The following is an 18,059-nucleotide window of genomic DNA, read 5'->3' as shown; positions in this document are numbered from 1 at the left end:
TACCTCCTCCTAATGGATTCCCTTCTGGTCTAAGGTGCACAAACATACTCTTGGTGGAACCGTTCATCAGCGCTTTCATTAAGAACGAAGTTAGCTTCCCCACAACAGCGACAACATGCTCCAATCGCTGTTCAATTAAAACTGAGTTGATTTCCGAGCAGTGCTCGCTTATATATAGATTGGTGATTTCAATAGGATGTTTTGAAAGCAATTTTAAGGCTATTGAAACAAGTTTTTGGATCAAAAAGTAACTAGTAGATAACGCGTAGACATTTTATCTTTTGAATGAAGTGTTTATCATACCATTTCATTCAGTTGTTTAGGAGCTATCAAATCTCGGTCTCCGGCGTAACGCTTTCGTTTTCGAAACTTTGATTTTACACCCCGGTATAGAAATGAAAGACGTAGTCCTACGTCAAAATATAAAAAAATCTTCAACCGAGAAAACTATGAAAAACATACTCAATCAATAATCACAAAAGTTATAATCCAAAATATAATTTTTCGCAAAAATAATACTTTTTCAAAGAAAACTAACTCATAAGCTTCAATTTAATATGTCGATCATCTGAATCGGTTCAGTAGTTCAAAAGTTATGATTTTTGTAGTGGAAAAAGGGTCTCAGCTTTCTCAGCTTTCAAGAAAAAATATATAAAATTTTGGGGAAAAGTGATGCTCCATCTCCATCTATGTCCCATCTTCATGCGTTGATTTTTCAGAATGTAACAGAATTTCAAAAATCACCCAAAAACTTCGACTTCGCACTCTTTTCCATTTTTTTTTTCGAGTGTATGTTAGATAACGTCTTGAAGTGTACGGAAAAATGCTGAATTTTCCATAATCTTATATTGTTGTTTCAAAGAAAAAAAAGACTCTCTATATCAAAAGCGAAGGTTATATTGATTTTTATAAGTTTTATATCTTTAGTAATAATGCTCAGATGTCAATTATGAGGTATGGCAAAGATATAGATGGAATATTTTTTGTTATGCACATGACTGAGAAAGTATATTCGAATGAAAACAGTTTTGTTTCGAGCCAATATAAAACAATTATTTCTACGTCTACATGCATCTCTCTATGTCTTTTAAACTCAGAAAAATTCAAAATCACCTCAACACACATCTGGATCGGATCGAGCATATACTGTCATATTAAGTGATATTATAGTAATACCAAGTGCGCAGACAACAGTGACTCGCCTCAGTTGGTATTGGTAGCAGTATCAACAAAAGCCGTCGCCACCGCGCCGCATCTGAGTCAGATCGCGATCAGTAGTAGCAGATCATTCGCGACGAGAACTACACAAAAAGTTCTCCCGAGGAGTGTTACGCGTCGTTTTCTCTTTCGGATGCTTCAAATTAGCGGTTCAGCTGTAACCAAGATTCTCGATTAGCCGACACATGTTTGCTGGATTACACACTTCCGCCAATCTGTGGCTGGAGTGAAAGTTTTGCGGATTTCAAATTACACTTTGTTATCTTTACTGCGTAGTGCTCTAGAACGGACCTATCGATGAATCTCTCGATCGGAAATAGTACGTGAGATGCAGAGGATCTGTATCCATCTGCATCCAGCTGCAGTGATTAAACATAATGTGGTTTAAATTAATGCAACATAATGTGAGAAAAGGGAATTAACAGTAGTAACAATAAAACTAGAGTCGAGTAAATCTGAACGAATACAAGTGATGATTCAATCTGTTCGGTGAATTATTTTACGACGCACGAACGAATCGCATGTCACGTTCTTGCTTTAATACTAACAGTGTTCAAGGAATCTGATAGCCCAGATTTAAACTGCTGATGTGAAAATTACCACTAGACTAAATTGTGTTCAAAAAATACATAAAACAAATAAATTTCGAAAAAGGATAATAGTGATCGAGAGAAGACTTACATATCGACAGAATGGCTCTCAAGAATAACCGAAATCCACACCTGGTGGAGATTTTCCTGCCAGTAACGTTACTTCTCGCCGTATTCGGCATTCCATTAGCCTTTGGATACCTCGAGGATCGCCCACCCGTCTACCTGGAGGCCAAAGTTGGTTCCTACGTAATTCTCAACTGCCCGGTTGACTTCCCGAAAAACGACCCAATTCCGTACGTGCTGCACTGGAACAAGGACGTAAGTTCAAAACACTTTCCGCTTGACTGCTAACCCCACAGAGTCCTCCACCGCGCGCGTTGCATGACTCTGGCGCTGGGCACCGCTTGCGGTGTCAATCGTTGTAAACATAAACATATCGGATGTCGTAAACTGATGGATTGGTACCAGCTTACGGCGAAACCGATTAGATATACATAGTTGCCTCGCAAATGCAGTTAGTGCATTGGATCGGGTTGCATAAGCCCGAACACGGTTAGATGTGTTACGTAGCGGTGTCGTGTCACTCTAATAACACGGCAGGCAGAGTTTAAGGTCAAATCTATTATGGGATTTACGTGCGACTGTTTTATCCGCGATGTCCCATGCGCTTACAGACGTATGGAGTGTGGGCATAGCGCGAGGCGTATCTTGATGGAGGATGGGCCGGTGTAATTGGGTTTATCGTTTGGTTATCAGTCGGAACGGTATTGGAATTGTCGAGAAACGCATGAACCTACTCCTATTGAAACCTATTATTGTTTTATATTTTGGTCAAAATATTGCATTGCCGTTTGGCTAAACTCGAATAAAAACAAATATTAATCATATCCCAGCATGGTTTATCGATCAAGATAAAGGGTAACATTTGATTTATCTCTTAACACTGATTCTAACCTATTTGAATATCAGTGATTTAATTTCCTACAATTTTTTCCACAAGTGTCAATTGATAATCATTAAATTTTATTTGAACGTTGTGAACAACATCGAACGAAATTATTCAGCCTTTGTTAAATAAGTGTTTGTCGTTTTTGATAAATGTTGACCTTTGCCATCTTTGTCCGTTTAATTGAAATGGCTATTAAAATAATATTGTTATTTTCAGTAATAATTAGATAATATAGAAAGAGTGTAGTGAACGATTGATAAACGAAACTTACCTGATGAAATAGGAGATTTTATGGTATTTCTTCATTCTATTCATTCCCAATATTATACTGAAACACAAATCAGGTTCAGAGAAGTTTCATAATCGTGGACTTTCACCAATTCTTAACAATTTCCTGTACAATTTACTGTCAGAAAGGCACATGATTTTCTCTCATGGCAGCTCGAAATCTTCTCGTTACAGTTTTATGAGCCTACCATAAGGCTCCTGCCTAAGCCCCCTTTTGTACAGTTTTTACGTCAATGATATGGATGATTGTCTCACTAGAGACTGCACGCTGAGACAACTTGCAGACGATGGAGTTATTTCCATCACGGGTACTAATCCCGTCGTTCTGCAAAAGTCGTTGCAAGATACCCTGAACAATCTGTTCACGTGGGCCCTCAAGCTGGGTATCGAATTCTCTACGGAGAAAACTGAAATGGTCGTTTTGTCTAGGAAGCACGAACCCGCCCAATTCCAGCTTCACCTATCCGGCAAAACGATCCAACACTCTATGTTTTTCAAATACCTGGGTGTATATTTTGATTCTAAGTGTACCTGGGGGAGACACATTGCGTATTTGAAACAGAAATGCCAGCAAAGAATCAATTTTCTCCAAACAATTACCGGAACATGGTGGGGTGCCCATCCAGGAGACCTCATTCAGTTGTACAAAACAACGATATTATCAGTGTTAGAATATGGCAGTTTTTGCTTCCTATCAGCTGCCAGGATTCATATTCTCAAGCTGGAGAGAATACAATATCGTTGCCTGCGTATAGCCATGGGGTGTTTGCATTCGACACATACGATGAGTCTCGAAGTTTTGGCAGGAGTACCCCCGCTTACTCTTCGGTTCACAGAATTATCCTACACATTTCTCATCCGTTGCAAGATCATGAATCCATTGGTAATTGATAACTTCGAAAATCTACTCCAGCTGACTCCTCAGTCAAGTTTTATGTCTTTATACCATGAGTACCTTACCCACGACGTGCACCCTTCACCAGGCATCTCCAACCAAGTTTGCTTCCCATACTTCTGCAATTCCTCTGTCATTTTTGATCTGTCCATGCGACAAAAAATCCATGGAATCCCAGATCACCTACGCTCCGATTCTATTCCGCCGATATTTTCGGCAGAATATGGGAAAGTTAGATCTGATAAAATGTTCTTTACTGACGGTTCATTCATAAACGGGTCCACTGGCTTCGGCATCTTCAATGAAAATTCCAGTGCCTCTTTCAAACTCAAATATCCTCGTTCCGTGTATGTCGCTGAAATGGGTGCGATATATTACGCATTAGGGATCATTGAAACATTGCCCATCTACCACTATTTTATTTTTTCAGACAGTCTCAGCTCAATAGAGGCAATCCGCTCAATGAAAGTTGATAAACGCTCATCTTATTTCCTAACAAGAATAAGACAACTATTGAGTGTTTTGGTCGAAAAATTATTCAAGATTACCTTAGCATGGGTTCCCTCTCATTGCTCGATTCCGGGAATGAGAAAGCGGACTCGCTAGCTAAGGTGGGCGCTTTAGAAGGCACACTTTTTGAAGGGCAAATTGCTTATAATGAATTTTTCCACATTCCTCGTCAGTATACGCTCGTAAGTTGGCAGCGCATGTGGAGTGGTGATGCGTTCGGTCGTTGGTTACACACGATTATCCCTAAGGTCTCGACGAGTGCATGGTTCAAGGGATTGAATGTAGGTCGTGATTTCATTCGCGTGATATCTCGGTTTATGTCCAATCACTACAACCTAAACGCGCATCTCTATCGCATTGGGCTCGCAGCAAACAATCTTTGTGATTGTGGCGATGGCTACCACGACATCGAGCATGTTGTCTGGTCGTGTATCCGGTTCCATGCTGCTCGCTCTCAGCTCTCTAGAGCACTGAGAGCACAAGGCAGACAATCGGATATCCCCGTCCGGGATATCTTAGGTAGCCGGGATCCTGATCTTCTGCTTCATCTATACCTGTTCCTCAGAAACGCCGATGTCAACGTTTAATGATGTTTTCTTCGTTGTGTCCCCGTTTCATATCCCTCCTATCCGATCGATAAATTTTTACTTAGTCGCGGCAATACATACACACACTCTTTACAGATGCACGGGCCGAAGGTTGTGCAGTCCACTGATCATTCAACAAGAGCCAAAGGTTGTACCGCTCATGACAACTCTACACGAGCTGATGATTGCGCCGGCTAGTGACCATTCTATCCTGGATTCCTCGAGTCGAGAAAGACGCACCACGCTAGATATGGGGTACAGACTAGGGGGGCGTTGCTGATTAATGGTCAGCTGCATCCCAATAGGAAGTATCCCGTGTCGGGCACACGTACAGAGCATCGAAGACTGCGACATACCAATTATGAGAACACTTGTAATACTAACCTCCCGGCCCCGTTAGGCTGACGCCATATGAGCCTTAATAAAATATATATTTTGGATAAAAAAAAAACAAATCAGGTGATTTTGTTCAGTTCCCAATTATAATTATAAAGTTAATTTTGCCAAGACACTGTAACGTTTTTCCGCTGTCAATATTTAAAAAAAAAGAATCATTGCCGAATATTAAAAAAAAAACCACAACAACGACATCTATTAGGGGTCCAGTTTTCCTCAGGTATCCATTATCGATAATGAATATCGATAATGGAACGTCGTACAGTTTCACGGCGAAATCGTTTGCAAGAAACTTTCGGGCGGAAATAAGTCGCCATTTGGCATACTACGGCTACGGCTTTCTATCTTCAGAAACTCTCATCCATTTCGTTTGTGGAGCGGTCAGAGAGTGGAACATATTTTTTAATAGTGCGCGATAGTACAAAAAGGTACTAGGTGAAATGTACTCTCAGTAGATAGTAGAAGTGACAGAAGTAATAAAGAAAAGAGTTATTAATTCAGTTAACTTTCAGTTTGAAAAAAAAATCCAGTTATTAGAACAAATAAATATTTATTGCTCCGCTAAATTTAAGTTATCGAAAATAACAGGTAACTACGCTCCTCTCATTCCTAATCAAAATTGTAACACATTATTACCGTTGAACAGAAAGCCTGTTCAACAGGCGGCGTATGTGGGATAAACGATTTCCCAGGCTTGAATTTGTGGGATGCTAGATTCCCCAACATTTTACGTCGAAGCTCGACAGGGATTGTGAACCGCAACGAAACGGACTGAATTGACCCCAAGATCCCGTGCGGTAGCCACTCGAAGATACGGTGGTTAACCGACACCAAACCGAGCATCAACTGTATTCAGTCGGCGCACACAGCATTTTACGCAACCAATCATTATCAGTCCGGTAAAACCCTGCGCGCAGGTAGGTGACCGTTATTCGCATGGCCATGACGTAACCCGTTATCACGTTACACTATTGTTCGTTATATTTATGAAGTGGGGAAACAGAAGAGAGAAGGATAATGTGGATTGTTATAATAGGGGAAGAGAGGAGAACGGAATAGAGGAAGAGAAGAGGGGAATAAATGTAGGAAATAAAATTATAAATAGGGCTCTAAATACATTTTGCTTCTTTCATTGAGACAACATTTCAAATTTGTTTTTATTTCTTTTGAGATTTAGATATCTTCGCTCTCCTAAAGTGCTCATTCGACTTGATGAGGTTTTTGAAAATAATTCTTTGCGCGTTCGCGAAATCCGTGCATTAGCCAGATAAGGTTTCTCGCAAGAGAGTTCACCTGTAATTGTGTGACCTCTTTCTGAGATCGTGCGTGATCGTTCGAGGATAACTTGACCCTGAGCTGTTCTTGTAGTTAGTCGGGCATTAACTCAACACGACAGGTGGTCTCCCTATTGGGAGTGGCGCTAAAGCTACCGTGTTTTACTACACTCGCGAGTCGGGACTTTGAACGGTTACAACACAAGGTTCTCAGTGGTGCCTCTTAATTTCCTCTTCTTCTCATTCTTGTCAAGTTCTGATCAACATGGGTGAACTATATCACTTGTTGGTCAACTATTTTCCTCGTTTCCTCCGTATTTTATGGAAATACTATTTTTACGGAAGCAATGTAGAAGTATCTCTATTTGGCAGCCTTCAGGATGCTCGTAGTTTATATTGCATTCTCTTATAATGAGTGTATTTTAAACAGCAATTCCTCAGAAAAAAAAATTAGACGATTCTTCAGAGTAATATTAATATTATAATATTAATACTGTAATATTATAATATTTGATAGGAAATGATTAGACCCGTATTTTTTATTTCGTCATTAAACCACTCCTTTCCAAGTTAGACTGGCCCAAAGATCGCGATTTTTCAAAATTGTTCAAAATTGTCAAACAATCAGAATTTCCGATATTTGGATGCTTCAATTGCCAAATCGGCTAACTCCATAAAACAAGAAGTCTAGAAAAAAGATAAAATATTATATGTTTTTTTAAAAATTCTTTTCGAATTACAAATTCGAAAATACGTTGTAGACTGTATTATTGCAAATGTATATTTAATCTGACGACATATATAAAGTATAAGATGGAATAAACTTGGGGTATTTGTTATTGTTACTACAATTTTTTCGTGATTAGGGGAGTTAATCGATTTGGCAGGTGAAAGCCAATTATTAATTCAAATTCAGTCTTTGGATATTTTTTGGACGTTTAATATCTGAAAAAACATTTTCAAATTCGTAATAATTTGAAAATGTGTTTTCAGATATTAAACGTCTACTTCTATTTCTGTATCTTAACATCACTCATCATGTTATGCTTTTGGACATTTCGGTCCCATTTATCAAGATTACGGTCCGAATGTTTTGCTGCGATTCCTCTCGTTGCTGTGATCAGATGACGAATCCGAATGAATACAAAACCGTTTCCGGTTTTGCCGAGCTTTCTGCCAGTAATTTTTATTGAAGAACCATCCGATTCATTATTTTCCCTACTCAAATCAAGCATTATTCATTTTAATGTTATAACGGTTTAATTTTTTTTTAACAATTCACGCTAAATTTAAAATTTATAAGTAACTGCATTTGTAGCAGCTCGAATACAACTATTTTACTCTTCTTTAATTTTCATCGAACTTCGTTCGTGTAAGCGATTCGTGATGACAGCGGTACGGTGTCGACAACTGGATACGACATTAGTTTGTATGAGGCAAATTATTCTCTATCAGATAAGTCGGCCCGAAAGCAGTTTTAAATTGCTAAAATTCGAATGAATTTTTTTTTTACGTTATTTAATTACATGAAGTACGTTGTCCTGACCTTAATTCAAATTATTTTCTATAAATTTTCAGATATTCTCACCAAAACCTAACGTTATAATAGAAAAATTATCTTTAGACACAATTTTGGTACGACATTTTTTCGCCACTTGCAGGCAAGAAAGATTTTTTACATAGAGAAAAAATAATTTTCTTTCATAATTTTTATTTTAAGAGTGGGTTCATTTCTTCTGCAAATCCATATTATCATGCACACTCCCACAATTCGAAATACAAAGCTCAATGCCGCCAACGCGAATAATGAAATTAAACGAACAACTTACAGATGACTCCGTAGGAGAGGAAAAATAGTGCAGCGGGTTAACAAGATTTTTATTATAGCATGGAGTTAATCAGATTGGCTTCTGACATAAATTATTTATTATTCAATGGCTAAACAGATTTTTTCATTTAGTGGCGTTAATAATTATTGTTAGAGAAATTTGTTTTGAATATGTACAGTTAGGAGTTAATCAAGTGCTTCGATATCAAAATTTAATAAAATTCAAAAAAATGGAGCTAATCGATTTGGCAAGTGAAGCATCCATTTGTCATTCAACTCACACCTTTTAAACTAGTTTTTGAAAAAAATACAAAAGCTTTTGAAAATATCTCATTTTGCATGGAAAAAATTAGTAAACAAGTTTGTCTAGTTTTCATTGCAATGGTCTGCAACATGTACTTGTTTCAATATTTAAAAATGAAGTGTATGTGATGTGATGTTGTATATATTACGGTTCAATGACATTATATTTTTGAGACAACTGCGTTCTCCGAAACGGCTATGAGTACATCGCTAATTTTTTAATGTGTTATGTAAAATTGAATTATCTTCTCATTCTATTCAATATAACTTTAAATTCTTCAATCTTCAACCTGTGCAGATGTTTACATGAACCGCGGTTCAGTCGAAAAAGTCACAGGAGGGTTGTGTCCGAGACACGACCGCATAGTTGACGTAGGATTCCGTTAGGCTATCTGTTGATTTTGGATATCTGTGAAGAATTACATCGTTAAACTCTTTGATAATGATTTGGTGACCCTGAAAAGGGCCGTTATGTTTAGTTGTTGGGTATTGTTTGTTCACTCCACCAGTGTTTACCGAGTGGTGATGACAGGAAGATGGTAAACAGACGTTGGATGGTGCGAATCCGATAAAAGTGGAACCGAAGTGGAACGATTTTGAGAAAACTGCCCTCTGTGATCCTAGACAGGATGCCTCCTGTGTTATGTATGGATGACATCAAGAAAAAAACTCACCAATGTAAATAATAAATAATTACCAATACCGAACACAATTATCAATTTTTCTCATCAGTATAAACATGTTACTTTAACCCTCTACAGCCCAAGCCCGCCTTTAGACGGGCTTCGCGGATTCTCTTGTCAAATTATTCTGACATTATTTTCAATGTTCACCCCCACTAGAACGTCTTTAGAATATTTTCATCTATCACACATACACATTGCTCATATGCTGGCAGCTTTCTGCTAGAAGTATTTTATGTTGAAAGTCGGAAATTGGAATAAAAGTGGAGTAGGTTTTCTTTAGATAAATAAAAAACTTGGGCGGTAGAGGGTTAATATAGAGAAAACATATTTGAAATGGAAAAGGTAATTTTCTTTTATTATTTATACTTTCTTAGTGTTTATTTAACCCAATGCGAGTTTTAATTGGACTAACAACACCTAATTATATACGTAGAGCAGGAAATAAAATTTCTAATATTTCTTCATTTTCGTATTTCGTATATTTTTCTTGCCGTATAAACTTTTCTTGGGTGAAAATAAACACAACAAAACAGACAGTTTAAACCAAACGACCCGTTCTCAAGCGGGAACACACCCTGGTTTTTATTTATGAAAATTTAAATAAATCGTTTCATATATCAAGTCATTTTTAACACAACTGCTACCATATACAATTTTGCATTTACGCTTGTGCTAAATTTTTCACAATGCAATGCGGTCATTGATATGACATTTCACGAAGCAACCAACATTAAAGTTTCAATTTTAAGTTCTATTTGCTAGAATTAATCGTATCACTCAACTTACTTGCAATATAAAAATGCCCTCGACTTGCATGTATTTGCAATGCCGATTTCCCCCAGGCAGCTTGGTTTTGATGCCTCTGTTAGGGACCCGCCGCATGTGTCGTCAATTTCGACCAATCAGAAGTGGGTATTTCTGTTAGGATAGGGGTTAAAATTTTTCAATTGTTCGATAGTTAGTTTCATGACATGTATTTTTTTCTTCAATATACAAAATTGTTATGGAGTGCCGAAATCGATTGACGCAAAAATTTCATCAATCCATCGTGAAATGACTGAGCAATAGGCGATTGAAATTGGACAATTTTCACTATGTGCTCGATTGGCGATTTTCAATTTGTACCCCAATATGTTCCCGAAAGACGTAATCCTACGTCAAAACTCATTGCAAATTACACAAGAAAATGTTTGTTAGAAGCTCATTTTTGATTGGATGAATACATTTTTGAGAAAATCCGACACATTTGGAGTGAAGAGAATTGGACAGAGCGCGGACCATTGCCATTGTCGAAACACCGTTGCATTGTAGAAAATTGACTGAATGGTGCACTTTATGCGCCGGTGGAATCCCTGGAATTATTGGGGATCGCTAAAGGGTCATGATCTCCGACTTCTTTGTATCACAAATCACTACATTTAGATGAATATTTGAAAAGCTCCAACCTATATAAATAAAAATGAAAGTCAAAATGTGTTAGTGAGTGGAAAACCAGAATATTTGAACTGTCTTTATTTTTATGTGTTCGTTTCATTCCGTAGATAAATATAGCAAAGAAAAAAATCTTTTTTTTTTCAGAAAACTATGAAGGAAGGTTGGAAAATTCGAAAAATTTAATTCCCATTTGTTCTACAATTACATCATGATAAGCATTGATAGTCCATTCGATGTTTGCGCTAACGAAATTGATCTTTTCGTAAGTGGAAATCGATTTTCAGTTGTTCAGTCTTTTTACTATAAATACATTATTTGCTTGGTGAATAGTTGCAATGATAATGCTATGTTTTCACAAAAAAATATGGAAATGATCTGTGGAAGTACTTACCGTGATGAATCGCGCACCTCATTTGAAGTACAGAAGCTATGCGGACTTCGGTTATTCATGGAAACATGATTAGGCTATATATGTTATTGCCCTGATGAATTCCAAAGAAGAATGAAATGGTAAATTCAATCGAATTGTTTGTATTTTAAGACAGCGGAATTTGAAAAGTGAAAAAGAAAGAACAATGTACAAAAACAGTAAAATAATACATGAACTTCTCGGATTGTTTGCCCATGTCTTATTGAAACTAACTTTCTGAAGTAGTTCCTGGAATAAACAAGATATTCTGTAGATTTTCTTTGCCATGTTGTGTTCCAATGTTTAGTTAGAATCAGAGCCAATACACACACGAAAGTTTCCCACAGAGTTGAGTTCAAACTATTGTCAATAGTACAGAAACCAAAACACTTAATACACATCTGAGTCATACAGGTTTTATGATCCTAAAGCCACGGTAGTTTTATTCGTGGAATTCTGGAGAGATCGGTAAGTTCATTCAGTATAACCCGTTGATGTTCTGGAGGTACGATAAAGGACAAAAAGCTAGCAATCATGTGCCAATCAATATTACCTATCCGATCGTCGGCTGCTTCTCCAACGATGCTTCGGTGTGAACGCTTTCCATATTTCATGGAAAACTATTTTTATGATTCCAGTTCATAAATCCGGCAGTTTGAATAATGCTGTCAAGTATCGAGGGATTTCGATTCTCAGTTGTTTGGTTCTCGAATCTCTAATGCATTACGTCTTGATAAATGCAGTACCAGTGATCTCTGATTATTAACACGGATTCATACCACATAGCACTACGGTTACCAACTCAATTTGCTGAAGTTTCATAATATAGAAAGGCCTATTCAAGTGAACTTCATTCTAGTCGACTTTTCGAAAGCTTCCTACACGATACCGGCACGCTTAAGGAGTGTATCGACAAGTAGTACTGAACATTTAACACGTTATTACACACAAACGGGTGAACTTTTTGACGTAGTATTACGTCTTTCGAGAACATATTGGGGTACAAATAGAAAATCGAAAATAGAGCACATCGTGAAAATTGCCCAATTTCAAACACTTATTGCTCAGTCATTTCATGATGGATTGTTGGGATTTTTGTGTCAATCTATTTCGGCACTCTATAACAATTTTGTACATTTAATAAAATTATATGTATCATGAAACTAACCATCGAAAAATTGGAAAATCTCAATCCCTATCCTAACGGGAATACCCACTGGATTGGTCGAAATTGACGACACATGCGGTGGCTTATGTACTTACACTTATTGGTCAGTTTTTTCCTGATGGATTTACGAGACATTTGCATCAATTGATCTGAGTACTCCATAATAATTCATCACAATTGATAATATTTTAATATCATATGAAACTAACTAGCAAACAATCAAAAAATCTCCAAACGGAAATACCTCTTTCTGATTGGTCTAAATTGAAGATACGGAGAAATCGGCACATCAAAGTAGAGGGAACTTTTGTTCCCACCGAAGTGTATTCCCTAACAGAGACATCAATCAAAACCAAGCTGCCTAGGGGAAATCGGCATTGCAATTACATGAAAGTAGGGGGAGCTTTTGTTTCCACCGACATGTATACCCTAACAGAGATTTCAAATCCAAGGTGTCTGGGGGAAATCAGCATGTAGATACCCTCGTGGCCGATAGTTTGACTAACGATGCGCATAAATGGATAGTGCTCATTGTAACTAGCATGAGCATTGCTGATTGCATACGTGCTGGCGAATATATAGGGAGCGATGAATGATTGTTTTTTTAATTTTCGTTCCAATAAGAATCTTTCGATGGATTAATTGAATAATGATATTTCAATGAACTTAATAGAACTTATGTTTGATAGAATATAAATAAAATTTAAATTTGGAACTTTTATGTTGGTTGCTTCGTGAAATTTCATATAAATGACCGATATCAATGTCCAATTGAAATTCTCATTGAGGCATGTGGCATCGTATTCCGTTAGGTTTAAAGAGAAATGCGTTAAGTAAACACTCTGAAAGTAAGAATTATAAAATTACCTTTTCCATTTCAAATATATTTTCCCTATAATTTTTGTTTCTGGTGAGAAAACTTGATAATTGTGTTCGATAATAATAATTATCTTATATTACATTGATGAGGTTTTTTTTCTTTATTTCATCCATACATAACACAGAAGCCACTTCGTCCGTGCCACAGAGGGCGGCTTTCATCATCTCATTTCATTTAGGCATCTTTTATCGTAATACGCACCATCAAATTACTAATCACCATCTTTCTATCATTATCACTCGGTTATGAACATTGGTGGAGTGAACAAACAATACCTAGCAATCAGACAAAACGGCTTTTTTCAGGGCCACCAAATCACTATCGAAGAGTTTAACAATGTAATTTTTCAAACATATCCAAAACCAGCATGTAACAGATAGTCTAACGAAATCCTACGTCAACTATGCGGTCGTGTCTCGGACACAACCATCCTGTGACCTTTTGTTATGTAATCAGAGCACGCTTTGTTTACGTGTCAAAAATCGAAATACAAGTCATTTATTCGCAGTCACAAAGTTGTTTTCGAAATGTCGCGGATTGATTTGGAAACTAAAAATACTATACAGTACAATCCACTAATGCCTAAACAGTTTAAATTAATGAAAACTGGAAGCATTCTCATTTTCCCATACATTTGTTCTGCCGATTTGCGTGCATTCCCGAACAGAGCTGTCAATAACGAGCAACCGATACATTCGTTTCTGCCCGTTTTCAACATATTTGGTTTAAATAGCCTATCCGCGATTTGAAGCCATCATTCTTTGTGTGGACACCGACTTGACAAAATCGTTGCTCGACGAGCTGGACGACGAGGGATCGAGTGCCTTTCAATGTGCAATGAGGGTGGAGGTGTAGTGCAGGAGTAAAGTTTTCCAAGGGCCTTTCTCAAGGCTAGAGACGAATGAACTGAAAAAGTTTGGAGTCTCTATAATACAAAACTTAACCTAACCTTGAAGCCACACATTCAAACCATTCTTTATGAGCCACACCACTTCTCGTTTGGTGGTCATGGAAACAACATGGTTACCTCAGATGACTGGTGATGGAAGAGTTCCACAAGGGCTCTTATCAGGGCTAGAGGCGGAAACCAAAAATAAAATAGAATGAAAACACAGATGCGAGTGAGCTAGCATAACACAACGAGCGGATATCATTCATTCCTAATGCTGATTTCACACACATACATACACAGCTCGATACAAGGAGAGGAACCCCTCTGTTTCGAGGTATGCTATGACAAAGAAGAGCAGCATACGAGAATTGTTTGTGCTAGTGCAGATATGGAAGAGTATCCAGAATTTTGGAATATAGATATACATTGCATTTATTTTAGAGATGTTCCATCCGCTCATGAGCTGTTCCGAAGAATCGACTCTTTGAAGTGAGTTGACGTGGAACAGCTCGCAAAAAAAATCAAACAGCTCTTCAGCTCACTTTGATGATGATGAAGGAGAGAAAAGAGCTGTAGAATTGAAGAGAGTGTGTGAGCTGTAAGATTCAAATGAACTGACCGTCTCTCGCTCTTCGTGTTAAGACATCAGTTTAGTTTCATTTGTCCCTCGTCTTTTCAACTGTTATATTCGCGTTGACGGCATTGAGCTTTGTTTACCAGTTTAGGGGGCGCCAAAAATAATAATTGGCTCTCAGGCAGAATGAACACGTTTTTAAAATTCAAATTATTAATGAAAATTAACTTCTGTGTATCAAATGAGTATTCTATTTCAATGAAAAACACTTTGTTTGCAGGCGGTGCAAAAATCTCATAAGATTTTTTTTTTTTGAAGAAAACTTTCTATTGTAATGTAAAGCCTCAGTAAAAATGTCGGAAATGTTGTACTCGCCGAGTCTGTTGTAAATAATAGTCTGGAATACGTGTTTCAAGTAATTAATAATATGGTGTGAAAAATTTCATTTGAATTTTAACATTTTCAAACTGGCTTTGTGGCTATCGAGTTTGGGACCCAAATTGAAAGTCGGCACTGACAACTGAGCTGAAGAGCTGTTCATAAAGAACAGCTCATTTAGATGAGCTGATATGATCAGAGCTGTTCATCATGATGAGCTGATTTGCACACCTCTAATTTATTTAGATAAACGTATATTTCATGAAAGTATGCCTTCAAATTCCAGCAGGGTAACCTTACTGTTGCATGTTGCGGGGTTCGATCACATCTCAAGCAAAATATAGGAGCAAAAGGGTTCATAGTTTGCTATCGATATCTGAGTGGGAAGGAGAAAGTCTGATGCGAGTTGAACCAAATGAACGATAAGTGCTGATAGCTTTCGACTCTACTCTTTCGAGTCTACTGAAGTAGTAAAATGTAATAGCTTAAAAGTTATTTCAAAATTTTCGATGCATTCTAAAATAATATCCGAAGTGATAAACAAGTGAATTGAGTAATATAATTCCGTAGTTCTGCGTCGAAAACTGCGGTCGTGTCCTAGATACAACCCATTACAATTTATTTCGCAAAAGGGACTATAAATGTTCAAATTTATGTGGAAGAATGCTTGAAGAAGAGATTGCTTCCACTTTCTAGAAAACACGAGGTTCCTCCCCTATTCTGGCCGAATTTGGCATCGGCACATTATACCAAATCCACTCTACAATGGTTTTCGGATAACAACATCATGTTCGTCGAAAAAGACCCCAACCCATCTAGCTGTCCCCAGCTGCGGCCAATTGAACGTTACTGGGCAATTGTCAAGGCCAAGTTCAAGAAGGAAGGTACAGGTCTAAAAATATGTCAGAGTTCAAGAAGAATTGGCCTGCAGCATACAGAAAGCGTAAAAAGACTGTGCAGAATTTTATGAGTGGAGTTAAATCTAAGGTTCGATCATTTTTTAGGAATCAACAATGAGCTTGATTGTTTCATTGCATTGCTATGTAAACTTAATATTCTTTAATAAAATTCACTTTTGAAAACACTTTCTGAACGTTTTCAGTTCTATTTTGATGTTAGAATGTTTAAGGCTACTCTTTGATACACTCCTTACGCAGTGGAGAAATTGCCAGACTAAGGCCTCACGACCAGGATTGCGGACTGTCTACAGTCGTACCTATCATATCGAAGACATTCGTTCAGCTGAACCCCTCGTGATCCAGTACATTCAACATACTATCTGGTGTATCGCAGGATGGTATGCTGGGGCCGTTGATATGTGTCCTTTTCATATGAAGGATATCTTCGTTTATCCTCCGTATATATTTCGAATCATCGCATTTCCAATGACTGCATTTTATTGCAAACCGACATCGAGATCGTCATGAGCTGACGCAAAGAGAATGACGTGGGTGTGAATATAAAAAAAGTCAATCTTCACTCTCACAATAATATCGGATCGACAATAGTTCAGTGGAACGCACACAGTCTAAATCTCGAGTCTTCTAATATCTATACACACTGTTAATTTTAATGCAGCGCTTCAGTGGTCGGATCTGGAATTATTTGACAGCAGTTTGTTTTGGAATGTTTCCAGTGCTGAATAGTTTAGCAAGCATAGCAAGCGTCGTTGTGGAACTAAGGTTGGGAAGCTGCATCTGGAGGTGTTGAGGTCAACGTCAGCCAAAGCACCATCAGAAGGATCCTTCTTCGAGAAGGATTTCGAGGACCTCGAGCAAGTAAGCAACTGAACAGGACACTGAAGCGGAAACTTCGATCGACACGTCTTACTTAATATTACTCTTCTGATTTGCTTCTGCCCGTCAGTTCAAGCTTTGCACTATGTCTTATTTTGTACGTCCGTTCAACAAGGAAACAAAATAGAAAATGAGGTTGGCCAGGGAGAGCGCAATATTTATAGTGCTTTACGGTTATCATGCGCAACATGTACCAACCAATCTTGACTTCGTTGGACTTTCAAGCATATTTTTGAATTTTGTTATTACACCAATACTTTGTGATTTCAATAGTTTGCTTTCGGAGCAGTTTTTGAGCTATGGAAGAAATTTCTTGAGTTTTATTTTTTAACAAAGATGAAAAGTACTTCCTCGTGTAAAAATTATTTTCTCTGAAGTTTTAGTCGATTTCTTGCCAAATTTCTATGGCCTTATAGAGGGTCAAGCCAGGGTTGCCAGGTGTATTGAAAAAAAACTGCATGTTGAAAAATCAAAAGTTTTCACGAAAACGTGGTTTGAGCAATGATAATGAAGCGTCTTCTTCAAGGCATGTGAAAAGGAAATTTGGATTGAGTTTGTCCACAAGGTCCTTCTCAAGACTAGAACTGCAAATGTCTCTATACTTCAACACAATCAATCAATCAACATTTTCACGTCTGATGTGTAAAACATGGTTTAACAGTTATTTCTTCCTATCATATATATTCTGAAACTTGATGATTGCAGACATGTACCCCACACCACTATCTTCGGTGTTCAGTAAATTTTTGGGATAAATTTTCTTAAATGCGGGAATGCCATTTCACCACCACGAGAAGTTGTGGCTGGAACTTTACCCCAAAACATGACTACATTGGTTCGTTCATCCGGAGAATAGTCTGAAAAATTAACATTGCGCAGCTCTCTGAATTCCAATTGGTTGAATCATTTCTCTGGGAATCAGATTAGGAAAATTTTCAGTAGGCGGTAGAATGGTTTGATGTTTTCTTCTGATGACATTGGACGGGTCCAGCATGGTAATA

At 37.6% G+C, this 18,059-nt stretch overlaps 1 protein-coding gene across 1 annotated transcript in view; it reads left to right on the top strand.

Moving 5' to 3' along the window:
- Window positions 1–1,258: 1,258 nt before the first annotated feature.
- LOC129775913 (protein borderless) overlaps window positions 1,259–18,059 on the top strand; it is a 49,973-nt gene continuing 33,172 nt past the window's right edge. The window contains exon 1 of the mRNA XM_055781162.1: window positions 1,259–2,129. Within this exon, the coding sequence (XP_055637137.1) occupies window positions 1,911–2,129 (219 nt within the window). The 5' untranslated portion in view covers window positions 1,259–1,910. The remainder of the gene's footprint in view (window positions 2,130–18,059) is intronic.

The sequence above is a fragment of the Toxorhynchites rutilus genome, chromosome 3, assembly GCF_029784135.1.
Source record: "Toxorhynchites rutilus septentrionalis strain SRP chromosome 3, ASM2978413v1, whole genome shotgun sequence".
NCBI classification, from domain to species: Eukaryota; Metazoa; Arthropoda; class Insecta; order Diptera; family Culicidae; genus Toxorhynchites; species Toxorhynchites rutilus.
The sequence above is the reverse complement of the archived record's forward strand: the minus strand, read 5'-3'. Positions and strand labels throughout refer to the sequence as shown.